This window comes from Salvelinus fontinalis, chromosome 3, assembly GCF_029448725.1.
Source record: "Salvelinus fontinalis isolate EN_2023a chromosome 3, ASM2944872v1, whole genome shotgun sequence".
Lineage (NCBI taxonomy): Eukaryota > Metazoa > Chordata > Actinopteri > Salmoniformes > Salmonidae > Salvelinus > Salvelinus fontinalis.
Genome location: NC_074667.1, coordinates 18,990,281 through 19,018,096, shown reverse-complemented (window position 1 = coordinate 19,018,096; position 27,816 = coordinate 18,990,281). Strand labels below are relative to the sequence as shown.

The following is a 27,816-nucleotide window of genomic DNA, read 5'->3' as shown; positions in this document are numbered from 1 at the left end:
AATGAAAAACAGAAATATCTCATTAACATAAGTATTCACACTCCTGAGTCAAAACGTTAGAATCACCTTTGGCAATGATTACAGCTGTGAGTCTTTCTGGGTAAATCTAGAACAACTTTACACATCTGGATTGTACAATATTTGCACATTATTATTCAGAAAATTCTTCAAGCTCTATCAAAGTTGGTTGTTCATTGCTGGACCATCATTTTCAAGTCTTACCATAGATTTTCAAGCTGATTTAAGTAAAAACTGTAATTAGGAACACTCAGGAACATTCAACGTTGTCTTGGGTAAGAGCATCTCCAGTGTATATTTGGCCTTGTGTTTTAGGTTATTGTCCTGCTGAAAGGCGAATTTGTCTCCCAGTGTCTGTTGAAAGCAGACTGAACCAGGTTTCTTTTAGGATTGTGCCTGTGATTAGCTCTATTCTGTTTCTTTTTATCCCACAAAAATTCCCTTGTCCTTGCCGATGGCAAGCATACCCATAACATGATGCAGCCACCACCATGCTTACAAATATGAAGTGGTACTCAGTGATGTGTTAATTTTGCCCCAAACATAACACTTTTGTATTCAGGACATGAAGTTAATTTCATTGCCACATTATTTGCAGTTTTACTTTAGTGCCTTATTGCAAACAGGATGCTTGTTTTGGAATACTTTTTATTCTGTACAGGCCTCTTTTTCACTTTGTCATTTAGGTTAGTATTGTGGATAACTACAATGTTGGTGAACAATCCTCAGTTTTCTCCTATCACAGTCATTAATCTCTAACTGTTTTAAAGTCACCATTGGCCTCATAGTGAAATCCCAGAGCGGTTTCCTTCCTCTCTGGCATCTGAGTTAGGAAGGACGCCTGCATCTTTGTTGTGACTGGGTGTATTGATACATCATCCAAAGTGTAATTAATCACTTCACCACATATTCAATGCGTTTTGTTGTTGTTGAGGTAGTCATTCAAAAATAATGTTAAACACTATTATTGCACACAGAGTGAGTCCATGCAACTTATTATGTGACTTGTTAAAGCTGCAATATGTAACTTTTTTGGCAACCCGACCAAATTCACGTAGAAAGGTGAGTTATAGATCTGTCATTCTCATTCAAAGCAAATCTCAGAAGCAGTAGATCTGTTCTGTGTGTGTTATTTCTATGTTTCTTGTTCTTAAGTATCATTTTTGCATCTTTTACTTTCGGTTTTGTACACCAGCTTGGTTATGGAAAATATATTTCACAATGGTTTAGATGGTACAATGATTCTCTACACTATACTTACTTGTTTTGTCACAAACTGAAATTAGGCAAACTATTTGAATTTTAGCAATTAGAAAAAGGCGTAGTGCATCATTAAGGACATTTTTACTCCTGAACGCATTTAGGCTCGGGGTTGAATACTAATTGACTCAAGACATTTAAACTTTTCAATTTTAATTAATTTGTCAAAATATAAAAAACATAATTCCACTGACATGGGGTATTGCGTGTAGGCCAGTGACATCTCAATTTAAACCCATTTTAAATTCAGGCTATAACACAACAAAATGTGGAAAAAGTCAAGGGGTGTGAATACTTTCTGAAGGCACTGTATGTTAAAGATATTTTCTAATGTCTATACCCATGAGGAGAAAAGATAACAAAAGTTCACAGAAGTAACAAGGAATCAGTAAAACATTATTTAAGTGATTCAAACACATAACTCTGTTACCAAATCCGTAACAGAATTACCAACAAATCTAACAGAATTACTGCAATTGAATTGGCTACAATGGGAAATCAGAGTTGGGTCACCTGCTACTGTCCGTCCGTCCGTCCGTCCTTCCTTCCTTCCTTCCTTCCTTCCTTCCTTCCACTGGCATACTGTTATGTTCAGCTCATACCTCCTTTCTACAGACATCATTGAATCTTCATTTTGAGAAGATGTTTAACAGTATTTAAGAGTTTTTGGAAAACATGGTCGCATAAACGGATGGAGATTTTACCGTAATTCTGTTACCAAACTTTGCATCTGCACTGTTCTTCCAGTAAATGTGTTTTTGTGAAATGTACCGTGTCATTTCTTCAAAGTAGTTATTGTGCATAGAGTTGCATAGTTTGTTAAACTTTGACAAATGTTTTTTATTTTGTATACATTAAAGTGAAAAAGCTGAGTCTCTGTGCAATTCTGTTGTCATGGATTTGCCCCTAACTTATTCTAGTCAAAACAACAAAGAGACCAAGCTATGCAGTGTGCTCGTAACCCAGATACTGAAATGCTCTCGCAGGCTAGAGAGACTTGATAATAGTTTGTTCCAACATTCCAGAAGTCTTACCAGTGACTATTACACAACCATGTCTGACCTGCAGCAGCATTAAAGGAGACTTTGCCATCCTCATACAACACAGGCTTTTATCACGCTAGTTATTACACAGACAACCACACAATTGGCAAAGAAACTCAAATTCAAGATAGTCTAGAAAACAAGCTCAATAACTCATCGCATTGGACTTTGACTTGGGGAAAAAAAAAAACTAATGCATGAAGAGAAAAAACGAACTCCTACAGATTTTACCCAATGATTAAAATCCAAGATAGACAAATATATTAAAATCCAAGATAGTAACGATTAATGCACAACTCACCGCTACATTGAGTTTGTACGCAGTTATGGTGGTGGTGGGGACCCCCTGAGACCGGCTGCATCGTGTTACCCCTAATACCTCAACTTCGGCGAGAGCCCCAACCTGTGTGCTCACTGAGCAGAACGACACACACTGCGGCCCGCAAAGGTCTGCAGCCTTGTCCCCACTTTCTCACACACATTACTCGACACACACACACAACAAATGATTGTCCCCTACTGCTCCGAACAATGGGGTGCAAAAAAAAAAGTTTTCCAAAGGGAGAGGAGAGGGAGAGGGGGAGTGGTGGCACAATCCAGAGAAAGACAGATGGGTCAGAGATTAAGAGAATAATGATGGAGCGAGACAGAAAGAGGGAGAGAAAGACTGGACAGAATTACCAGAATTACTACGGCAAACCACATTCATAAATGTTTATACATTTAAGTCAAAAGTTTGGACATATCTACTCATTCAAGGATTTTTCTTTATTTTTACTATTTTCTACAATTCCACAAATTAACTTTGAACAAGCCACACCTGTTGATTGAAATGCATTCCGGGTGACTACCTCATGAAGCTGGTTGAGAGAATGCCAAGAGCGTGCAAAGCTGTCATCAAGGCAAAGGGTGGCTACTTTGAAGAATCTCAAATATAAAACAAATTTCGTTTTTGGTTACTACATGACTCCATAATCGTTATTTCATAGTTCTGAAAATCGTCACTGTTATTCTACAATGTAGAAAATAGTCAAAATAAAGAAAAACCCTTGAATGAGTAGGTGTGTCCAAACTTTTGACTGGTACTGTATATACACATGCCACATTTATTCACGGCCTAAAATACACAAACCGAAGGATAATTCGAATGTATGTTATGAGAAGTCCTCGTTCCTTGGCCTCATTCCTCAATATTGACTTAAGGTAAATTCCCGCTCATAAAACCAAAACACACCCCAACCCTAACCCCGGCTCCCACAAACAAACAGTGTTGTTGCTAGGGTCTCTCTACTAAAGCATCGGGGTTAATATATGGCCAGTGGCCTGTGCCAGCGACTATGCAAACCCACTGTCTGGAACGGCCCTATCAGCTGGCGAACAGCCTTATTCCTTGACATGGTGCCCGGGGGCACGGACACACCAGCATGCACACACAGGGATGCGGCTCCACACAGATGGCAGGGCTAGCAGCAGGGCGACGTAGTGGGGCCAGTGTGTGCCAGGCAGGCAGAGAGGGTGGTAGGACTGCGTAGCTGGGCACATCACTCTCTATTGTATTGCCATACAGGCCTCTTTTTACGAACTTAACAACAATGACATAGTGGTAGAGAGTATTATACAAAATAATTGATTCCTCGACTCCCGGTGCTGACTCCCATTTCTGAGTGTCAAGAGCGGAATCGACTCCTAAGATTCAGTATTATTGGAACGGAGCAGACTGTCCTTCCGAAAACACAATCAAACTTGCATCTTTCATTGTTAGCGAGGGACAGCGAGAGAGGGGGGGGGGGGGGGGGGGCGGACAGTAGGTCGGCACCAGGCAGACAGAATCAGAAGTATACACTCAGCGTATTTATTTGCAATCAAAAGCTGTCTCACAATTTCTTGTTTCTTCTTTCAATGTCTTGTAACTTCAGTAAAGCAGTGCCTATCATCAATGAATAGGCTAGGATATTGAGATGAGCGAGATGCAACGCTATCACACGGTCACACCCTGTATCTGCTCATGTGCACAGGTTCGCTTCACACTGTTGACAGCATGGTAGCCTGGTACCAAAACAGTAGAGAAGTTGAGCCTTGCGCTTCAACACTCTTAGTTGTTGCGGAAATTGACAAACTACGCTGTATACTTTCTGCATCTACTTTATATCGCTGAGGGTACCTTTTAAATTACAGAACTTTTCCCAGGCCTTTATAGCTAGTCGTGTAATGGAGGCTATATACACAGGTATACTCTGTGGGCATTGCAGCTACTCACTTCTTAAATCCCCTCTGATACGTATTTAAAAAAACTGAAACCTGTGATAGTTTTTTATTTTTACTCCTTTTTCTCCCTAATTTCGTGGTATCCAATTGGTAGTTACAGTCTTGTCTCAACGCTGCAACTCCCGTACGGACTCGGGAGAGGCGAAGGTCGAGAGCCATGCGTCCTCCGAAACATAACCCAACAAAGCCGCACTGCTTCTTGACACAATGCCCGCTTAACCCGGAAGCCAGCCACACCAAATGTGTCGGAAGAAACACTGTACACCAGGCGACCGTGACAGCGTGCATGCGCCCGGCCCGTCACAGGAGTCGCTAGAGGGCGATGGGACAAGGACATCCCTGCCGGCCAAGCCCTCCCCTAACCCGGAAGACGCTGGGCCAATTGTGCGCCGCACCATGGGTTTCCCGGCTTTCCACACAGGGCATCTTTCATTCACCAAGTGGGCCGTTTGAAAAATTTGAGTATACCCACTTCTCCTGGCACCCCTGTTTCTAGCCTATCGTCTAGTTCAACTATTACATGGAAAATAATATGGGTGATTTTAATTCATGTTAAGGATCCCTATTTCTTTAATTGTTTTAACAGTTAAACATTCACACCACTACCAGGATCATGGTGTCATTGAGTACCATATATCATAAGGTAGGCCTACATCATATACTAGGCCTAACCTATATCATAGGCTATCATAGAAACAAATGAAAGCCGCTACATTGTCCACCACCAACATTGTCTCTTGTGAGAAGTATTTTTTTGTATTGCTATTAACAGCCTTTTTAATTATAGACATGAATGCACTTTATTCAAGTAGTCCATCTTCTATCTAGCTTCTCTGGGTATTTTTAATAGACAAAGCATTGCAAGAGAGGAGAGGAATGTTGTTCTGAGAAAAGCAAGCCTTCATGCTCCTGAAATGGCTTATCTTAAGGAATGCAAATGGAAACGTTCAAAAAGGGATAGTCGGGGTTGAGGAGAAAATGGCCTCTGAGCAGTTGCTGCCAGACCGAACAGAGAAGTTTACCAAAGCTTTTCCAACAAAGCTTCCAGAATAAATCCCTAGGAACAGATTGTGGAAAAAACTGCGCAATGAGGAGACTTTGCAGTGGTCCGGAAAAAGGGAAACAGCAGCAGCAATAACTAAAGCCAGGGCTAAATTTAAACACATGCACACAAACAGATACACAACACACACTGTTAACCGTTCAAGAGTTGCTCATAATGCCAGCAGCACACCACCCTGCATTCCACTGCTGGCTTGCTTCTGAAGCTAAGCAGGGTTGGTCCTGGTCGGTCCCTGGATTGGAGACCAGATGCTGCTGGAAGTGGTGTTGGAGGGCCAGGATGAGGTACCCTTTCCCAATGGCCCAGGGCAATGATTGGGGACATTGCCCTGTGTTGGGTGCCGTCTTTCGGGTGGGACGTTAATCAAGCAATCAATGTATTTATAAAGCCCTTTTTACATCAGCCGATGTCACAAAGTGCTATACAGAAACCCAGCCTAAAACCCCAAACAGAAAGCAATGCAGATGTAGAAGCACGGTGGCTAGGAAAAACTCCCTAGAAAGGCAGGAACCTAGGAAGAAACCGAGAGGAACCAGGCTCTGAGGGATGGCCAGTCCTCTTCTGGCTGTGCCGGGTTGAGATTATAACAGTACATGTCCAAGATGTTCAAACGTTCATAGATGACCAGCAGGGTCAAATAATAATCATCACAGTAGTTGTAGAGGGTGCAACAGGTCAGCACCTCAGGAGTAAATGTCAGTTGGCTTTTCATAGCCGATCATTCAGAATTTGAGACAGCAGGTGCAATATAGAGAGTTGAAAACAGCAGGTACGGGACAAGGTAGCACGTCCGGTGAACGGGTCAGGGCTCCATAGCTGCAAGCTGAACAGTTGAAACTGGAGCAGCAGCAGGTGGACTGGGGACAGCAGGTGGACTGGAGACAGGTGTCCTGACTCTCTGTGGTCACTAAAGATCCCATGGCACTTATCGTAAGAGTAGTGGTATTAATCCTGGTGTCCTGGCTAAATCCCCAATCTGGCCCTCATACCATCATGTTTACCTAGTCATCCCCAGTTTACAATTGGCTCATTCAACCCCCCTCCTCTCCCCTGTAACTATTCTCCAGGTCGTTGCTGTAAATGAGAATGTGTTCTCAGTCAACTTACCTGGTAGAACAAGGGTTAAATAAATGAATTATCATTCCCCAAAACTAGGCCTGTGTGCGCACACACATGCCAGCAGACATGGAGGATGTTCAGGGGAGGGCTCACTCAAAACTTGAGATCGGTGTCATTGTGTTGTGTGACAAAACAACACAAATGAGTGGCCTTTTATTGTCCCCAGCACAAGGTGCACCTGTGTAATGATCATGCTGTTTAATCAGCTTCTTGGTATGTCACACTTTCAGGTGGATGGATTATCTTGGCAAAGGCGAAATGCTCACTAACAGGAATGTAAATAACATTTGAGAGCTGTTTGTGCGTATGGAACATTTCTGGGACTTTCTATTTCAGCTCATTAAACATGGGACCAACACTTTACATATTGCGTTTATATTTTTGTTCAGTGTAGATCACAACATTTTCTTTGTAGCTTTGGGTAGAAACCAATAGATTTGGCTCATGAACAAAATACATTTTGTGGTCATCCTCAGAATTCAAGCCAGTCCTCCATGAAAGTGAATCAGTTTGTCGCTCCTTTACGATAATATGTGTCCAGAAAACGGTCCCTTTGTGTGTGGTTTATTCCCTTCAAAAAAGGTCTGGATTAGTAACTGTTAGACCATTCCTGGTGAACAAGCAAACCATTAGGCTACAGCAGTTCTAATGTAGACACGTGTTGACTTACAGGCCCTTCCCAACAATGCAGAGAGAAATAATAGAAAAGTAATAATAAATACACGAGTAACAATAACTTGGCTATATATACAGGGTACCAGGTAATTGAGGTAGATATATACATGACTAGGAATAAAGTGACAGATAAACAGTAGCAGCAGCATATGTGATGAGTCAAAAAGGTTAGTGCAAAAAGGGTTGCTGATTTTGTTTGTGTGTGTATGTGTGTGTTCGAACTCGAGAGCAACAGCACCCCAGCCGCTCTCTCTCTCTCTAGACAATACAGCCTGTGGAGATACTCACTCGCCCCCAAATGGGGAAGGTGAGGGGGGTCAAGGGAGTCCCCTGTCAAAGAAGGAAGACAACCCTGCACCCCCCCAATCTCTTTTTCCCCTCCCTTGCTCAGTGTCCTGCCGGGGCATTCGCGGTCACTGCTGAGCCAGACAGCTCTAAGCACGCAGACAGACAGCGGGACGAGGGGGGGGTGGGGGAAGGGTTAGCACTCCACACTCATCTGTCTCTCCCTCCCTGTTACTGACTCGACACACTGTTAGTCTAGGGAATTTGGGAGTGGCCAGAGAGCAGGGTGTGGGGTGGATGTGTGTGTAAGGAAAGGGGGATATATCAGTCTGTAAAACTGTCTGCTCACATGGGCAGGCAGGATGGGTGTGTGCGCTTGTGTCTGTGTGTGTGTGTTTGTGTCTGTGCCGGCGGCAGGTTGTAGGTCAGAGGTGCACCACATTTGCTTGCCAATTTCCATTAAAAAGGCTGGGTTGGAGGGGGTGCAGTGCTCGGAGCAAACAGGGCAGGTCTGCATTGCGCAGAGTCACTGAGAAGGGCAGAGCAGGGAGAGACCGAGACAGTGGGGAGCAATAGTGAGACAGAAGGGGGGGGGAACAAAGCAACCCCTTTTCATTGACTTTGGAGCCACGGTCATACAGCCACAACCAACAAGTGTGGGAACTTTAGATCGGGACACTCACACTATTGATACGGGTGGGGGAAAAAAGAGGGAAGGGGGAGCTAAGTGAATTATTAGCTTTAACGTATATGTTAAAATGATAGCACTAGATGCTAATGCTAAGTGGACTAGGCTCAGCCTAAACACAAGGAACTTTTAGTTAAACACGGTTTGATAGCAATGGGTGGTGAAAAACAGGAGGTGAGTAAGCGAGTTATTCGCTTTTGCTAACATGGTGTAACCATTAGCACTGATGCTAACACTAAGTGAAGACTGTTCAGTGACAATTCTGAGACTGGTTTTAGTGTATTTAGCAGAGCAAATTTAAACCACAAGCAAACCATGTACCACCCACCCAGTTTAGAACTGGAGCTTTGGTGAAATTCAAGGGTGTTTGTGAGTGTGTGTGTGTGTTCACACATGTCTGGTGGGTTAAGGGGTGGGAGTGAGAGAGAGGGTGAGGAGAAGGCCCAAAGTAATGGGAAACCTTCCTGGAGTCTTTGTTTGAACACGTCTTGGGGGAAGCAACTGTTCAATAAACAAAGCCGACTGTGCTTTAATCAAAATCAAGTTATAGTAATTATTTCAACCCAAACAACAGGGGGCACACATGGAAGAGTCAAGGTAGATTTGATAGAATGAACGGCGAGTCCGGACAAGAGCTGTCGGAAAACAGGTCTAGTGGAAATATGGTTGTCATCTAGTCGGGAGGACATTTAGACAAACAAAACCGGAATTGTTGCTCTTTAAAATCTCCGCCTCTCTATATTTTGAGCTCTCAGGCGTAGCTTAACATCTCGGAGCAAATTTCAATTGCTGCTCGGCGTGTCTCTAAAGCATTTCCAGACACACACACACACAGTTTTGTAGAGATGCTGAATATGAGACTCCTAGGCCAGGTTTGAGACATTCCCAAATATATGTGCAAATATGGGAATGCACACACACACACACACACACACACACACACACACACACACACACACACACACACACACACACACACACACACACACACACACACACAGGCAGACTTGACAAAATTATATGTGCAGTGCTGTTTTAATTGCACCTTTATTTCACCAGTTTATGCCATGAAGGGATGTAAAATGTATTTCAGACCAAAACACTTTAACAAGAGCGGCATTGCAAAAGAGAGAAAAAACTAAAAGTAACTGTAGTAACGCACCAGGAAGGGACTCAAGCCATCAAGCCATCAGTGTGTGTGGAGGACACTTGGCTATTGAGATGCAGGGGTTGTACACTGAGCCTCATGCGACTCTGCCAAAGTATACCAGGCAACACACAGTCCCTGCCCAATGTAGGACAATGAATTACCTCGAGAAGCAAATGAATCGCAGAAAGCAACTGTGCTCCAAACAGTGCAAGTAAGGCCACCGTAGAGACATACAACTCTAAACTGATCTTACATCAGGGATGAAGGAAATTCATCATCTCACTGGAATGATGAGACAGGTCAACTGGGCACACATTTGGTGACTAGATAGATTGTTGGCTGGGAGGTACACCTTGAAAAAAAAAGAAGCAGAATAAGCACAGCCAATGTTTGTCCCAGTGCACAGCTTGTGCTAACCCACTTTCGATCTGCGACAGCGGCCGATGATGCTTGTCTAGCAGACTGGAGTGAATCTGACAGACTTAGAATAAGTGCAATGTTTTTGGGGGGGGGACTGGAGTCTCGTCGTAACCAGGTCAAGGTGCCAGGGGCCCAAAAACTAGAACCACTCCATCTTTACCAAGCTTGTGCCCCATCGAACTCATGAAATATGTTGCATGTCTGTCTGGGATTGACCACTCCCCGAACGTGTGTGTTGAGTCGTTCAATGTCATTTCAGCAAGCAATGACACCCACCATCTCAGATTGTTTCTGCAGTTAGAAACTGACATTCCTGAATTTTTTATTTTTTTTAATTACGCTTATTGATTGCACCCAAATTGGCCATTTAAATGTATAGAATTCAGATAATATTCAATAAATATAGTAGCCTACATCCGATTTGGAACAAACTTCTTTCTACCAATGAGTAACTCATGAGGAATCCCAAAAAATTGGCAAAAGTCAACCACGGACCCCTACACTAATTGACCCCAACAACCAGTACGCAGTATCAGTTCTCTATTTGAGTAGTATGAGGCTTGGAATATTGCTTCTCCATGCTATGTAATGTATTCCCTGTGAATCCCCCCCCCCCAGCGCGTTCAGAGAAATGTGTAATATAAGTTGCTTGCATTATTTACAATACGTGTAAAAGTACCACGTTTTGACCACTAGATGCCGCTGTTCCTTCTATACCACCAGACTCTTATCCAGTTTGCTGGTCTCTTGTGTTCATTAAATATACTGATATACTGAACAAAAATATAAATGCGACATGCAACAATTTAAAAGATGTTACTGAGTTACAGTACATAAGGAAATCAGTCAATTTAAATAAATTCATTAGGCCCTAATCTGGATTTCACATGACTAGGAATACAGATATGCATCTGTTAGTCACAGATACCTTAAAAAAAAGGTAGGGGTGTGGATCAGAAAACCAGTCAGTATCTGGTTTGACCACCATTTGCCTCATGCAGTGCAACATCTCCTTTGCATAATGTTAAATCAGGCTGTTGATTGTGGCCTGTGGAATGTTGTCCCACTCCTCTTCAATGGCTATGCCATGTTGCTGGATATTGGCGGGAACTGGAACACGCGGTCGTAGACGTCGATCCAGAGTATCCCACACATGCTCAATTGGTGATATGACTGGAGAGTATGCAGGCCATGAAAGAACTGGGCCATTTTCAGAATTGTGTACAGATCCCCGTCACAGTGAAACATGGGACAAACAGTTTACATATTGCGTTTATATTTTTGTTCAGTGTAGATCACAACATTTTCTTTGTAGCTTTGGGTAGAAACCAATAGATTTGGCTCATGAACAAAATACATTTTGTGGTCATCCTCGGAATTCAAGCCAGTCCTCCATGAAAGTGAATCAGTTTGTCGCTCTTTTACGATAATATGTGTCCAGAAAACGGTCCCTTTGTGTGTGGTTTATTCCCTTCAAAAAAGGTCTGGATTAGTAACTGTTAGACCATTCCTGGTGAACAAGCAAACCATTAGGCTACAGCAGTTCTAATCAGGAATGTAACTACATATGAGGATCCCTAGCATTGATCAATGCTCAGAGAGCTTATATCCTGGATCTGACCGAGTTCTAATCACACCTGCCTCTTTTCGAACGAGTGGAATCATGAACAGTGGTTTGTTTGTTATGTTCGCCTGCATCCCCCTGGATTTGCAGCACATTCACTGCTCTCTCAAACAGCTGAGGCCCTGAGACATGAAATAAACTACCCCAGCTCAGAGTCGGCTCAACTAGAGTTTATATTTGGTCCCATATTTCTAGCACGCAATGACTACATTACGTTTGTGACGCTACAAACTTGTTGGATGAATTTGTGTTTGTTTTGGTTGTGTTTCAGATTATTTTGTGCCCAACAGAAATGAATTAGAGGTCGACCGATTAATCGGAATGGTCGATTAATTAGGGCCGATTTCAAGTTCTCATAACACTCGGAAATCGGTCATTTTGGTCGCCGATTTTGCCGATTATTTTTTATTTGATAATTTTTTAACACCTTTATTTAACTAGGCAAGTCAGTTAAGAACACATTCTTATTTTCAATGACGGCCTAGGAACGGTGAGTTAACTACCTTGTTCAGGGGCAGAACGACAGATTTTTACCTTGTCAGCTCAGGGATTCAATCTTGCAACCTTACGGTTAACTAGTCCAACGCTCTAACCACCTGCCTCACGAGGAGCCCGCCTGTTATGTGAATGTAGTAAGAAGCCAAGGTAAGTTGCTAGCTAGCATTAAACTTATCTTATAAAAAAACAATCAATCATCACTAGTTATAACTACACATGGTGGATGATATTAATAGTTTATCTAGCGTGTCCTGCGTTGCATATAATCGATGTAGTGCGCACACGCGAAAAAGGACTTTCGTTGCGCCAACGTGTACCTAACCATAAACATCAATGCCTTTGTTAAAATCAATACACAGAAGTATATATTATTAAACCTGCATATTTAACTAAAAGAAATCCAGGTTAGCAGGCAATATTAACCAGGTGAAATTGTGTCACTTCTCTTGCGTTCATTGCACGCAGAGTCAGGGTAAATGCAACAGTTTGGGCCGCCTGGCTCATTGCGAACTAATTTGCCAAAATTTTACGTAATTATGACATAACATTGAAGGTTGTGCAATGTAACAGGAATATTTAGACTTATGGATGCCACCCGTTAGATAAAATACAGAACCGTTCCGTATTTCACTGAAAGAATAAACGTTTTGTTTGAGATAATAGTTTCCGGATTTGACCATATTAATGACCAAAGGCTCGTATTTCTGTGTGTTATTATGCTATAATTAAGTCTATGATTTGATAGAGCAGTCTGACTGAGCGATGGTAGGCACCAGCAGGCTCGTAAGCATTCATTCAAACAGCACTTTGTGCGTTTTGCCAGAAGCTCTTCGTAATGCTTCAAGCATTGCGCTGTTTATGACTTCAAGCCTATCAACTCCCGAGATTAGGCTGGTGTAACCGATGTGAAAAGGCTATCTAGTTAGCGGGGTACGCGCTAATAGCGTTTCAAACGTCACTCGCTCTGAGACTTGGAGTAGTTGTTCCCCTTGCTCTGCATGGGTAACGCTGCTTCGAGGGTGGCTGTTGTCGATGTGTTCCTGGTTCGAGCCTAGGTAGCGGCGAGGAGAGGGATGGAAGCTATACTGTTACACTGGCAATACCTGGGAATATTGAAGACTCCTGTTAAAAGGAACCACCAGCTTTCATATGTTCTCATGTTCTGAGCAAGGAACTTAAACGTTAGCTTTCTTACATGGCACATATTGCACTTTTACTTTCTTCTCCAACACTTTGTTTTTGCATTATTTAAACCAAATTGAACACGTTTCATTATTTATTTGAGGCTAAATTGACTTTATTGATGTATTATATTAAGTTAAAATAAGTGTTCATTCAGTATTGCTGTAATTGTCATTATTACAAATCAATAAATAAAATAAAAAATTGTCCGATTAAATCGGTATCAGCTTTTTTTAATTCTCCAATAATCGGTATCGGTATTGAAAAATCATAATCGGTCGACCTCTAAAATGAATGGTACATAATGTATTGTCATAATTTTTACTGTAAATAAGAATAGAACGTTTATAAACACATTAATGTGGATGCTACCATGATTAAGGATAACCACGATTCATTCAGGATTATCCGTAATCATGGTAGCATCCACATCCAAGTGTTTAGAAACATATTCTAATCTTATTTTCAATAAAATGATGACAATCATATGAGAACTGCATAAGGATAACCCTCTGATAGCGGCCACTTGTTGGACTATTCAAGGAGTTGGGTTGAAGCATTGGGTTACTATTAGGACAAACTGAATTGCTTTCATGGAGGACTGGCTTGAATTGTTTTCATTATTTTCATAATGAGACAAATCTATTGGTTTTCTACCCAAAGTTGCCAAGGAAATGTGATCCATTTAATAAACACAAGAGACGAGCATAACAGATAAAAGAGTGTGGCAGTATAGCAGGAACAGCGGCATCTAGGTGTTCAAAACCTGGTACTTTTCCACTACTTTATGGTAAAGAAGTGATGCAAGCGATTTCAGTGGCTTATTTCTCTGAACAGACGGGGGAAAAACATCACCAGATTCACAGGGACTACATTACAGAGTATGCAGAAGCAATACTCTAAGCCACAGAGTCATACTACTTGTCAAACATAGAAAACTGAAACTGTATACTGGTTGTTGGGGTGTGATTGGCATGAGGTCTGGGGGGGGGGGGGGGGGGGGGGGGGGTTCAGTGGGTGGCTTCTGACATTTTTGGGGGGGGGGTTCAGGAATGCTAATCGTATCTGTTACTAACTACAGAAATGATTTCAGAACGATTTGATATGATGGGCATCGAAAACCTCTCTTATGCTTTTTGAGGTGGAACGACCCTGTTAGAACATAAATAGAATAAACACACTCATTTTCTCGCTCATCTCGGATTCGTCCCAAGGGAGGGGGGTGACAGACATCGCCCCCTCCTTCTCCTCTCCCTGACTAGACAGAGCTGGCAGCTTCAGGGAATCCTAGACTACATCCCCCCTCTACCGCCCCACCTACTCTCGCCACTAAATCCCACCCCCACCTATTAGAACCCACAGGGGAGGCCTGGCTGGCGAATTACTGAAACAGACAAGTGAAGGGAAGAACAAAGGATGAGCAGGGCTACTGGATTAACTTGAGTACTTCCACATTGCTAGAAGAGTGTCCTAAAGCAAAGGAGTTGTATGGGTGAAGGAGCTCTGAAAATAGGCAGAATAGATCTGTTCGATTCTGTAGCTACAGGACAGGAAAGGGAGTTTCGAAAGGTCCGGTTTTGGCTAGACAGATCATGGGATGGGAGTGTGGGAGGTTGCAGGTTAACGCCTTTACAGTGTGTGTGGCCTAAGCTGTAGTCATACTGTACATACCCTCCTTGTGATTCACCACCATTGAAACAATATGGAGGAAAAGTAAGCAACGTCACAATACGGAGCACAAGAGTGGTGTTAAACACACAAAAAGAAACATCCCTTCTAAAGATTGAAAAGGAAAGCCGGCAGAACAGCTTGAGAGCCGTCTGCCGCGTCTGTGCCCAGTGTTTTAAAAGAATCATGGCAGAATCTCAAATTGAGTTTCCTCCTCCGTGCCATCATTCACAGCTCAGTGGACGATTAGTGCACTGCTCACTGCGGGACTGAGCCTGCCTCACCCACCGGCATGTACACCCGGACCTGACTGTCTGACTGTCTGTAGCTTATGAAAATCTAACCTTGTTATCAGCTGGCCTGTCTGCGGGCCGAGCGGGGTGACGCTCATTGTTATTCTAGCCAGCGGGAGCTAGCCTAGACCTCGTCTCGCACTCCCCCGGTCCCTGGCTTGCCACCTCATTTATCTGTTGTCACCAAGGGCACACAGCCACGCTCTCCTTCATTTGAATAAGAAAACATGAAGAGCCAGACTGGGGAGCAAAGAGCAAGTCATCCAGCGCTTGGCTAACTCCAATAAGGACGCACCTCTCGCTCTGTCTGACAGTCATTCCCATTTTGAGCTGGAGTGGTGCTAGACATAATTATTTTTCAGGCTACAGTCTGAATAGGGTGGGATGTGCTTTGTCTCCCCTAACAACATCCATTTATTTACACAGACATACAAACCTAGAAGCTGTCCACTGTGAATTTCTCCCTACAGTTAATCTTGCCAATGGGTGTCCAGACATAAGACATGACAGGCCTATTGTAGGGAAAACATACTCCAACTATTAAATATAGCCTGGCCGTATATAGGAAGTGATTCTAATGAGAATAGAAAGTTCAAGAGTTCAAGCGAAAATGTTTCGCGTTCACCTTGATAATAAAAAAACAACAGTCTGCACCAGTGTTGACTTTAAGAGCTTGTGGGAACAGACGAAACGGCTAATGACTGCATGGGCCTTGGAGGCCGATAAAGAGAGGCCATTTCCAGGTGCTGGGTTTTATGTTCCAGGTCTGCGCTGTGTAAACTGTCTCTTGGAGGGAACACAGACGTTCCCCAACATGGCAGCCTCATCTATAAACAGATGGCTGCCAAGTTTTTCCAGAGCTGAAAACTTGCCATACCCGTCAGCCGCAGCTGCAGACAGACTCAACACTCGTCCAGACATAACAGTGTCTGTCTAGAGAGAGAACACCACTTCCACCACCACCACAGTCAAACTCGTCTAACTACAAGAGCCCTGGCAGGAATCCGGTTCGTTTTCATCTGGGGAGGGAACAAGACAAAACAAACCCCAGCTACACAAATCCCACTTAATGAATGTATGCTCGGATGAGTGAGGTTGAATGAAGGACGATGAAGATCTGAATTGGGGTTGGAATTATAGACACTGCCCAGACATTGAAAGGAACAATGTATTTTTTCCTTAAACATAGACAAGAGATTAGAGGAGAAAAGTCCAGTAACCTCAGCATTTACTTCACTGAAATATTCCCACAGCTCTGACGACTATGGGCTCGCCCAATGGAAAAAATTATTTGGCTCACGATGAGGCACGTTAGTCGGCTGGTTTCTCAAATCCAAAAAAGTGGACTTTGGCTCAACATCCGACAGAATTTCCCCCTGGGCTCTGTATAGTCAGTGTTTACACCATGACTCATCGATATTGTTTCGAACGTTAATTTTACGAGCTAAAGCCCTCTAGGTACATAATGAAACGTGTCTCAAATCCAGTCATTTGTGGTGGTGTACTGCTGGGACTTGAATGGACTGCTGGGACTTGGATGGACTTCTCGTCTTTGCACATAATCAAGCTTGGAGATATACACAACAGCCCTCCATGCTAGCGCTAACTGGGAAGGCTAAATGGTGCAGATGTGGAGGAAAAATAAAAGAAGAGTTGTTTGCTTTGGTCAGGAAACATAGCGAGCTGAACACATGTGGCAGGCAGCCACAAGGGCTGCTGAGACTCATGGGGCATTAGTCAAAACATCAAAGAAACTAGCTTAACACCTAATGTGGAAACTAGTCATTATATGCCAAGGGCTTTACAACATTTATTCTACAGATTTATGGTAGCTTGAACAAGTCTAACATGTCTGAAATGTGTTTAGATTACAAGGTCAACGGTGTTAAACTACACAACCGGTGTGGTTAGGCTTTGTTCAATGTTATGAAGAAATTTGGGGTATTTAGTTGGTGTTGTGTTGGTTCTTGAACATAGCCCCATAAACCCCTTCTAATAACTGGTTGAACCTCGGCCGTGAAGCATGTTGCACTTCATTACGTGCTTTTGCCCAGCGCTGCGGAGGTCCAAATGAGTCATTTTAGGAGATGAAGACATCTGCCAGGATTGAGAAATAACAATAACAACAGCAAGAGCTCCATGTGCCAGGTTATAATTATGGCTGTAGGCAGGAGTAGGAGGGAGGAGCAGAAATGGAATGAATGATGAAGGAAGCACAGCAGACCCCACTGCCAGCGTGAAGTGAACACAGGTGCACGGGAGCCAGTGTGTGGCCAACACTCGTTCGTTCCCTCACTGCCTACGATCGCGTTCTCTCTAGGCCTCTGGTGGCTGAGCCAATACATGACCCCAGGAAAAAGGCAGCTCTCGAAAGGCACTTCCTAGAAGAGATTTGCTGTTCTGCAGAGGCCTGGATTGATGGTTTACAGCTGCTCGTAATTGCCCGTGCTGAATTCAGTCTAGGTGAGGCATTTCTTTGTCTGAGCCCTCATTTTTGGGGATTATGGAATCACATCCTTTTTCAACCCAAAAAGACAAGAGGGAGCCGTTTGGCGGGTTTAAGCTCTCTGTTATGTCACAACATCCGTTCCGAGGTTTTAGGTTGATGAACCTGCGGAAGCATTACAATCATCAGCAAGCGGTTGTGATTTACCTCAGAAACAATTTGTCAAATATGTTCTGTGTGGGGACTAGCGATAACAGTACAGGAATCAATAATGAGGACTTATGAAGTTTCACTACGGATGCTGCCTTTTCTGGCAAATAAGAGAGAAAGCTATGAAAAGAAAGGGAAGGAAAAATTAATAAACTGCATTAAACATCTGCAAAGGGCACCAGACACCCGCCCCCTGCACCCTATAGAATAACAATAGTGGTATTTAGACAGTCCCAGCTGTTTCCTATTTTGAGGGTGGGAGGAGAGACAGACACACCCCTTTCTCTAAATCCGTGTCAGCACACACACACACATATATACACATATACATACACATATACGTATATATGTGTGTGTGTGTGTGTGTGTGTGTGTGTCAGTTGTCCCTGCCGCGCAGAGGGGGATTCCTTTATGGGGCACACACACACATTCAGCAGCTTGCCGCATTGTTTGCTGCCTGCATCAGCAAGTAAGCCCGGTCGGCAGCCAGTCTAGACAAGGCCACAAACAATGGCCACTTCAGACCAGACGGGAGCACACACACCATCACCAGCATAAAAATGTGACATGTGGTACTATGCTTAGCAGGCAAATTGACTGCAGCCAAACTCTTATAAAAAATATTTAAAGATGCACTGTAGAAATCGCTCTGTCTTTTCCTGGTTGTTCAAATTCTAATAGTTCGCCTAATTTCCGTTTATGTGACCAAACAAGCAAGTATAGTGTAGAGAATCATTGTACAATCTAAACAAGTGTGAAAAGTTACATTTTGCAGCTTTAAAATCAACCATGTTTGATCAAAGCATGAAGTGACATTTTTAACTTCACAGAGAGAATAGGAGTGACAGGTGTTGACTTGATTCAGTTCACTTCAAATTCAAAATCCTCCTCAACCACAATCATCAGGAAAGCTTAAAAACACCACCATCTAAATTTCTCTTCCATTGTGACTGTCTGGAAAGTCTACGGGCATTTCCACGTAAAAAGCCCCATGAGCACTAACATGTGAAGTTCATACGAGCAAATCAGATTTGGTGTCAAATGAAAGCTAAGAGGATTTGACTTCTGTTCAAACAGATGGAATTTTAAGAAATATTGCCTAGTTTCTTGTCATGCAGTTAGCAAAAACCAACACATCTAAGATATTTTCTAACTTCTCCCCCTCATAAGGGAGGATAATGAAAGTGCACAGAAGTAACGAGAAAAGGTAGACCAACCAATTACTTAGTGTTTTTACTGATACATTTTTAATGTTTTTTTAAGTGATTAAAACACATCATTATGTTACCAAATTGGTAACAGAATGAACACATGGGAATTCATACTAGTCACAAACTTCAGTTGGGTCACCTGCTACTGTCCTCCCTTCCACTGGCATACTAGTTATGTTCAGCTCATAACTACTATCTTTCTCTTTGTCGCGTGGGGGTCAAAGCAAGAGTGTGAAAACAGGTTCTTACAGACACCTACCCATGAGCCCTCTCTTTTCCATTTACTGTAACCAACCCTCTCATTACCGGACGTCCATGGACCTTGAAAAGTAGTTATGGTCCGTCCAAATCTGAACCTATCATAGACGTCTGTTTCACAAGTTTGGACAGCACAGTAGAGTAAAGAAGAGCAGAGTATAAGTCAGCACAAAACAGTACAGTTTAGTATAATAAAATAGAGCACACTAGAGGTACAATTTACTGTATTGCACTGTACTTTACTGTACTGAAATATGCTCAACTGTTTGTTTTACCTTACACCACATCAATCACTGGCTTCATCAATAAGTACATGGAGGACGTCGTCCCCACAGTGACTGTACGTACATACCTCAACCAGAAGCCATGGATTTACAGGCAACATTCGCACTGAGCTAAAGGGTAGAGCTGCCGCTTTCAAGGTGCAGGACTCTAACCCGGAAGCTTACAATAAATCCTGCTATGCCCTGCAACGAACCATGAAACAGGCAAAGCGTCAATACAGGGCTAAGATTGAATCGTACTACACCGGCTCCGACGTTCGTCTTATGTGGGTGGGCTTGCAAACTATTAAAGATTACAAAGGGAAGCGCAGCCGCGATCTGCCCAGTGACATGAGCCTACCAGAAGAGCTAAATCACTTCTATGCTCGCTTCGAGGCAAGCAACACTGAGGCATACATGAGAGCATCAGCTGTTCCGGACGACTGTGTGATCACGCTCTCTGTAGCCGATGTGAGTATGACCTTTAAACAGGTCAACATACACAAGACTGCGGGGCCAGATGGATTACCAGGACGTGTGCTCCGAGCATGTGCTGACCAACTGGCAGGTGTCTTCACTGACATTTTCAACATGTCCCTGATTGAGTCTGTAATACCAACATGTTTCAAGCAGACCACCATAGTCCCTGTGCCCAAGAACACAAAGACAACCTGCCTAAATGACTACAGACCCGTAGCACTCACGTCCGTAGCCATGAAATGCTTTGAAATGTTGGAAAATGGCTCACAACATCATTATCCCAGAAACCCTAGACCCACTCCAATTTGCATACCGCCCAAACAGATCCACAGATCTGATGCAACCTCCATTGCACTCCACACAGCCCTTTCACACCTGGATTAAAGGAACACCTATGTGAGAATGCTATTCATTGACTACAGCTCAGCATTCAACACCATAGTACCCTCAAAGCTCATCACTAAGCTAAGGATCCTAGGACTAAACAACTCCCTCAAACTGGATCCTGGACTTCCTGACGGGCCGCCCCCAGGTGTTGAAGGTAGGTAGCAACATATCTGCCATGCTGATCATCAACACTGGAGCTCCACAGCGGTGCGTGCTCAGTCCTCTCCTGTAGTCCTTGTTCACCCACAACTGAATGGCCAGGCACGACTCCAAAACCATCATTAAGTTTGCAGACGACACAACACCGGCAACGATGAGACAGCCTTTAGGGAGGAGGTCAGAGACCTGGCCAGATGGTACCAGAATAACAACCTATCTCTCAACGTAACCAAGACTAAGGAGATGATTGTGGACTACAGGAAAAGGAGGACCGAGCACACCCCCATTCTCATCGACGGGGCTGTAGTGGAGCAGGTTGAGAGCTTCAAGTTCCTTGGTGTCCACATCAACAACAAACTAGATTGGTCCAAACACACCAAGACAGTCGTGAAGAAGGCACGACAAAGCCTATTCCCCCTCAGGAGACTAAAACGATTTGGCATGGGTCCTGAGATCCTCAAAAGGTTCTACAGCTGCAACATCGAGAGCATCCTGACTGGTTGCATCACTGCCTAGTACGGCAATTGCTCGGCCTCTAACCGCAAGGCACTACAGAGTGTAGTGTGTACGGCCATGTACATCACTGGGGCTAAGCTGCCTGTCATCCAGGACCTCTACACCAGGCGGTGTCAGAGGAAGGCCCTAAAAATTGTCAAAGACCCCAGCCACCCCAGTCATAGACTGTTCTCTCTACTACCGCATGGCAAGCGGACCCGAAGTGCCAAGTCTAGGACAAAAAGGCGTCTCAACAGTTTTTACCCCCAAGCCATCAGACTCCTGAACAGGTAATCAAATGGTTACCCGTACTATTTGCATTGTGTGCTACCCCCAACCCCTCTTTTTAAGCTGCTGCTACTGTCTGTTTATCATATATGCATAGTCACTTTAACTATACATTCATGTACATACTACCTCAAATTGGGCCGACCAACCAGTGCTCCCACACATTGGCTAACCGGGCTATCTGCATTTATGTCCCGCCACCCACCACCCGCCAACCCCTCTTTTACGCTACTGCTACTCTCTGTTCATCATATATGCATAGTCACTTTAACCATATCTACATGTACATACCACCTCAAATCAGCCTGACTAACCGGTGTCTGTATGTAGCCTGTTTTTTTTACTGTTGTTTTATTTCTTTACTTACCTATTGTTCACCTAACACCATTTTTGCACTATTGGTTAGAGCCTGTAAGTAAGCATTTCACTGTAAGGTTGTACTTTACCTCACTCTGACCTCTTTAGGCCACACATTAGCCGCTGATGCTAACTGCAGACAGCCTAATGGTAATTAAAAAGGAAATTAAATTTAGACAATTGCAAAGCCGGCTGTGCTAAAAAGCAATGCATAATACATGTCCAGTCGTCAAGCTAGGACCTTGGGGAGCCAGGGTTGTGCAAATATTACACTTGCCATTTAAGATTTCAGAGGACATTATCTTTGGGCGGTTGAACTAAACTTCATTAGGTTTGAACAGCCATGTTGCCCTTAATGAATAATGCAGGGATAAAGGTTTACGCATCCCTCCGCTTTGCTATTCTCCCATAGTTTTGGGCTATAATAAACAAGGCGATTTGATTGCAATATAAAGGGTGATGGTTTTGTCGCATCACTGGAAATAGTCAAAATCTCTGCAAATGGTCCATGTAAGCTACCCAAGATAGTCACATAGGGCAGAGAATGCAGGAAGCGGATGTGTATGACTATGGTTAATGAGATTGATCCGTCACACTGGACACAGACAGCTAAGCGTTCTGTACTGTGCAGGATGGTCTGGGTGAGTCTGTTCAGCTGCACTCTGCACAATGCCCCAGCTGGGAGGTTAGGAGCTGGGACATACACACTCCCACACACACTGACATGGACACACACACACATGAACGCACACAAACAAACCTCAGCCAGCAGCCCCTCTCTGCTCCATACAGAGGCAAATCAAGCAGCCATGAGTCAGTTTCAGGAAGAGCACATCGGGCCCAGAGGGCTGCTTCCTGGGTTTAAACTTTTATAGCTCCGTTCGAGGGGAGGAGAGAAAGGGCTTTACTTTCAACTCTGTCAGCGCTTACTCATGCCTGAGCCTCAAGTTCAGATGACTTCCGTCTGGATGGTTCTGGGCGAGATGTTGGGGCAGGACAAAACTTGAGCAACTGAAACCATCTCTCGCAGACTAGTATCGAGGAACATTTGTCATGTATTCCTGGCAGCAACTGGGAGGACCAAATCAAAAGGAAATATAGTGGGTATTAAAACGATTGTGGGTATGTGGGAAAATACTTTAAATTAGAGTATTTCTGAAATGATGGCTACAATTGTGAGTGCAATATTAAAGAACAGGGGTAGAGAACGGAGGGGGTGGTAGGGCTGATAAGGCTAGCTCTGTGGTCTTAGGGCAACAAAAACTACCCACACCACACAAGCACTGCTCACCCCCAACCCCCAGTAATTCTGACAATGAACCCTTTGCTTTGATTGCAGGGGTGCCACCCCATAATAACCAATGACCTTCCCCCCGAGACACAGCCAGGTTGCCAGGAGAGACCCTGTCCCCACCCTTTTTCAATTTCCCCCAGACCTTCCCATTTCCCCTCTGATGTACGGCAAGCCTGGTTTCATATGCAAAACTTAATTTACATACATCAGAATTCCTAAGCCAATCATCATAGAGGGAAAGGTGGATGGGACTGGGAGCTGGGACCTAGGGCCTCTTGCTCTGGTCTGTGTGACCAGTTGGGTTTTATTAGGTGACAGCCCTCACAGCCACACATAGGAGAAGAATGTTCACAGACAACACAACCTATTACACAATATAAGAGGACTGGAAAACTGGATAGGCCTTATAACTCTCATCTTTGTTATACGTGTTATTACTACCAATGAGTTACATGGAAAGAGGAATGTGACTTGTTCAGGCACACCACTGTCCTATAGTGTATACAGTGCATTTGGAAAGTATTCAGACCCCTAGACTTTTTCCACATTGTAACATTACAGCCTTGTTCTAAAATTGATGAAATTGTTTTTCCCCCCTCAATCTACACACAATACCCCATAATGACAAAGCAAAAACGTTTTTTAATGTTTGCAAATGCATAAAAAATTAAAAGTGAAATATCACATCTACATAAGTATTCAGACCTGTTACTCAGTACTTTGTTGAAGTACCTTTAGCAGCGATTACAGTCTCGAGTCTTCTTGGGTATGACGCTACGAGCTTGGCACACCTGTATTTGGGGAGTTTCTACCATTCCTCTCTGCAGATGCTCTCAAGCTCGGTCAGGTTGGATGGGGTATCTCCAGAAATGTTCGATTGTATTCAAGTCCAGGCTCTGGTTGGGCCACTCAAGGACATTCAGAGACTTGTCCGGAAGCCACTCCTGCGTTGACTTGGCTGTGTGCTGTGGTTCGTTGTCCTGTTGGAAGGTGAACCTTTGCCCCAGTCATCCTCCATAGAGCATGATGCTGCAACCACCATGCTTCAATGTAGGGATAGTGATAGGTTTCCAGAGATGTGACGCTTGGCATTCAGGCCAAAGAGTTCAATCTTGGTTTCCTCAGACCAGAGAATCTTGTTTCTCATGGTCTGAGAGTCTTCAGATGCCTTTGGAAAACTCCAAGCAGGCTGTTATGTGACTTTTACTGAGGAGTGGCTTCCGTCTGGACAGTCTACCATAAAGGCCTGATTGGTGCAGTGCTGCAGAGATGGTTGTCCTTCTGGAAGGTTCTCCCATCTCCACAGAGGAATTCTAGAGCTCTGTCAAATCAAATCAAATTTTATTGGCCACATACACATGGTTAGCAGATGTTATTGCGAGTGTAACGAAATGCTTGTCAGAGTGACCATCGGGTTCTTGTTCACCTCCCTGACCAAGGCCCTTCTACCCCGATTGCTCAGTTCGGCCGGGTGGCCAACTCTAGGAAGGATCTTGGTGGTTCCAAACTTATTCCATTTAAGAATGATGAAAGCGACTGTGTTCTTGGGGACTTTCAATACTGCAGAAATGTTTTGATACACTTCCCCAGATCTGTGCCGACACAATCCTCCAATCAAGTTGTAGAAACATCTCAAGGATGATCAATGGAAACAGGATGCACCTGAGCTCAATTTCGAGTCTCATAGCAAAGGGCCTGAATACTTAAGTAAATAAGGTATCTGTTCATTTTTTATACATTTGCAAAGAAAATCTAAAAAACCTTTTCACTTTGTCATTATGGAGTATTGTGTGCAGATTGCTGAAAAAATGTTTTTTTTTTTTTTTTTTTTTTAAATAAGGATGTAAAGTAACAAAATGTAAAAAGTCAAGGGGTCTGAATACTTTCCGAAGGCACTGTACCTTCTATTCATTCCTACAAAATTATATTAGTCACAAACAGAATTGTAGTTCTGTGTGTGTAGCCATTGTAAAGTTAGATTGAGAGTCATAACACATACGTTTTTTTACCTCAGTCGTTGCACTAACCATTTAACCATCGCAAAGGCTAAAATATAAAAACACGGGCAGTAACAACAAACAAAACCTGAATGGCTGAACTCAATTTGTGGGAAAAACTTGGCTACACCACCAGTCCAATGATTGGAGCCCCTCTATAACCTCATCTAGAATGCAGATTATGCATAGCACATATACGGCCCAATTTCCCATGTCCCTGCCCCCTACACACATACATGCATATATTAGGCCCGGCCGACTTTTGGGAGTGACAGGCAAGGGGTTAGGAGGTCTCGGTGTCTGTCTGAGTCGTGGCACTGCTGTATTCCCCTTTGCATCATGTCTAGACTGCTAAACAAAGGCCAGTTGAGAGCAGCTAGGGAAGGAGGAGACTCACTCACCGGTCGGACACCATTAACAGCTCAGGTAACGGAAAATCTGTTTCAGGTTCACCTGCAGTGAAGGTGCACTAGCTAGCTAGCCTATAAGCTAGTGAGAAAGCCAAATATGGCACTGGCTGAGCACTAAGCTACCATAGGGCTCAACATAAAATTGTAATAGACTAGAAATAGAGCTAATTACTGCACAAAGCTTCAAGACTACTAAAAAAGCTAGGCCAAAATGGTGAAGGATCAACTTTGGAGCTAGCAATGACTGAAGCTAAATAATACACTAATGCTAGGTTAGCCATGTTGCCTGGTGCTAATAGCTCGAGTCACTAATAAAACACTAATTATAATACACTAACGTTCAAAAGTTTGGGGTCACTTAGAGATGTCCTTGTTTTTAAAAGAAAAGCAAATTTTTTGTCCATGAAAATAACATCAAATTGATCAGAAAATACAGTGTAGACATTGTTAATGTTGTAAATGGCTATTGTAGCTGGAAACAGCTGATTTGTAATGGATTATCTACATAGGCGTACAGAGGCCCATTATCAGCAACCATCAATCCTGTGTTCCAATGGCACGTTGTGTTAGCTAATCCAAGTTTATCATTTTAAAAAGGTTAATAATTAGAAAACCCTTTTGCAATTAAGTTAGCACAACTGAAAACTGTTATTTTGATTAAAGCAATAAAACTGTCCTTCTTTAGACTATTTGAGTATGTGGAGCATCAGCATTTGTGGGTTCAATTACAGGCTCAAAAATTGCCAGAAAAAAATACCTTTCTTCTGAAACTCGTCAGTCTATTATTGTTCTGAGAAAGGAAGGCTATTCCATGTCAGAAACTGCCAAGAAATTGAAGATCTCGTACAACGCTGTGTACTACTCCCTTCACAGAACAGCGCAAACTGTCTCTAACCAGATTAGAAAGGAGTGGGAGGCCCCGGTGCACAAGTGAGCAAGAGGACAAGTACATTAGAGTGTCTAGTTTGAGAAACAGATGCCTCCCATGTCCTCAACTGGCAGCTTCAATAAATTGTACCCGCAAAATACCAGTCTCAATGTCAACAGTGAACAGGCGACTCAAAGATGCTGGCTTTCTAGGCAGAGTTGCAAAGAAAAAGCCACATCTCGGACTGGCCAATAAAAATAAAAAATTAAGATGGGTGAAATAACACAGACACTGGACAGAGGAACTCTGCCTAGAAGGCCAGCTTTATGACACTTCCTGAATGTGATGTCATTCTGGGAAGGGGCTATTTTTGAAAAAGTGGAATAAAAAATAAAACATGGTGGAAAGTCAAACCAGGGACACAGAAAATCTTAAATACAATAATCATGAACAAATATTTCCTGGGGACAGAAAATTGTAGAAATGACTCACCTGCTGCTGCTGCTGCAAAAATATATATATATATATATATAAAATTGGGCAAATAACTGAAACTAGTAATGAATATCAACAAAGGTGCACACGAGGCTACACACAGCTCTGTGATTTGATCTCAAAAGGTAATTGAAAAAGACTGCTCATGCCCTTCAATGCAATCTGCAGAAATGGTAGATCACGGTGCAAAACATTGCATCTGGAGGACATTGATCCAATTCCGATCGGAGTAATTGTTTTATATTGTATGATTTGTATTTACTTGCACATTCGGACAACTTAAATCTAAATTCTGCTTGCCCAACATTTGTTTGTTTTTATACTTGTCCCGGACAAGCGTTAATGTCTTTCCCTGCCGTACATTCAAATCAAATCAAATTGTATTGGTCACATACATATGGTTAGCAGATGTTAATGAGTGTAGCAAAATGCTTGTGCTTCTAGTTGACAGTGCAGTAATATCTAACAAGTAATCTAACAATTCTACAACAACTACCTAATACACAAATCTAAAGGGATGGAAGAATATGTATATATAAATATATGGATGAGTGATAGCCGAGCGGCATAGGCATGATGCAATAGATACATATGACATGAGTAATGTAAGATATGTAAATATTATTGATGTGGCATTGTTTAAAGTGACTAGTGAGTCTATGTAGGCAGCAGCCTCTCTGAGTTAGTGATTGCTGTTTAACAGTCAGATGACCTTGAGATAGAAGCTGTTTTTCAGTCTCTCGGTCCCAGCTTTGATGCACCTGTACTGACCTCGCCTTCTGGATGGTAGCGGGGTGAATAGGCAGTGGTTCGGGTGCTTGTTGTCCTTGATTATATTTTTGGCCTTCCTGTGACATCAGGTGCTGTAGGTATCCTGGGGGGCAGGTAGTTTGCCCCCGGTGATGCGTTGTGCAGACCGCACCATCCGCCGGAGAGCCTTGCGGTTG

At 43.2% G+C, this 27,816-nt stretch overlaps 1 protein-coding gene across 2 annotated transcripts in view; it reads right to left on the bottom strand.

Annotated features, from left to right (window-relative positions):
- pmepa1 (prostate transmembrane protein, androgen induced 1) overlaps window positions 1–27,816 on the bottom strand; it is a 95,134-nt gene that overhangs the window by 35,637 nt on the left and 31,681 nt on the right. The window contains exon 1 of one of the 2 annotated variants that reach the window (XM_055908471.1): window positions 2,623–4,031. The exons of the other annotated variant lie outside the window; for it this stretch is intronic. Within the exon in view, the coding sequence (XP_055764446.1) occupies window positions 2,623–2,683 (61 nt within the window). The 5' untranslated portion in view covers window positions 2,684–4,031. Of the gene's footprint in view, window positions 1–2,622; window positions 4,032–27,816 lie in introns of those variants that run through there. 2 annotated transcript variants of the gene reach the window in all.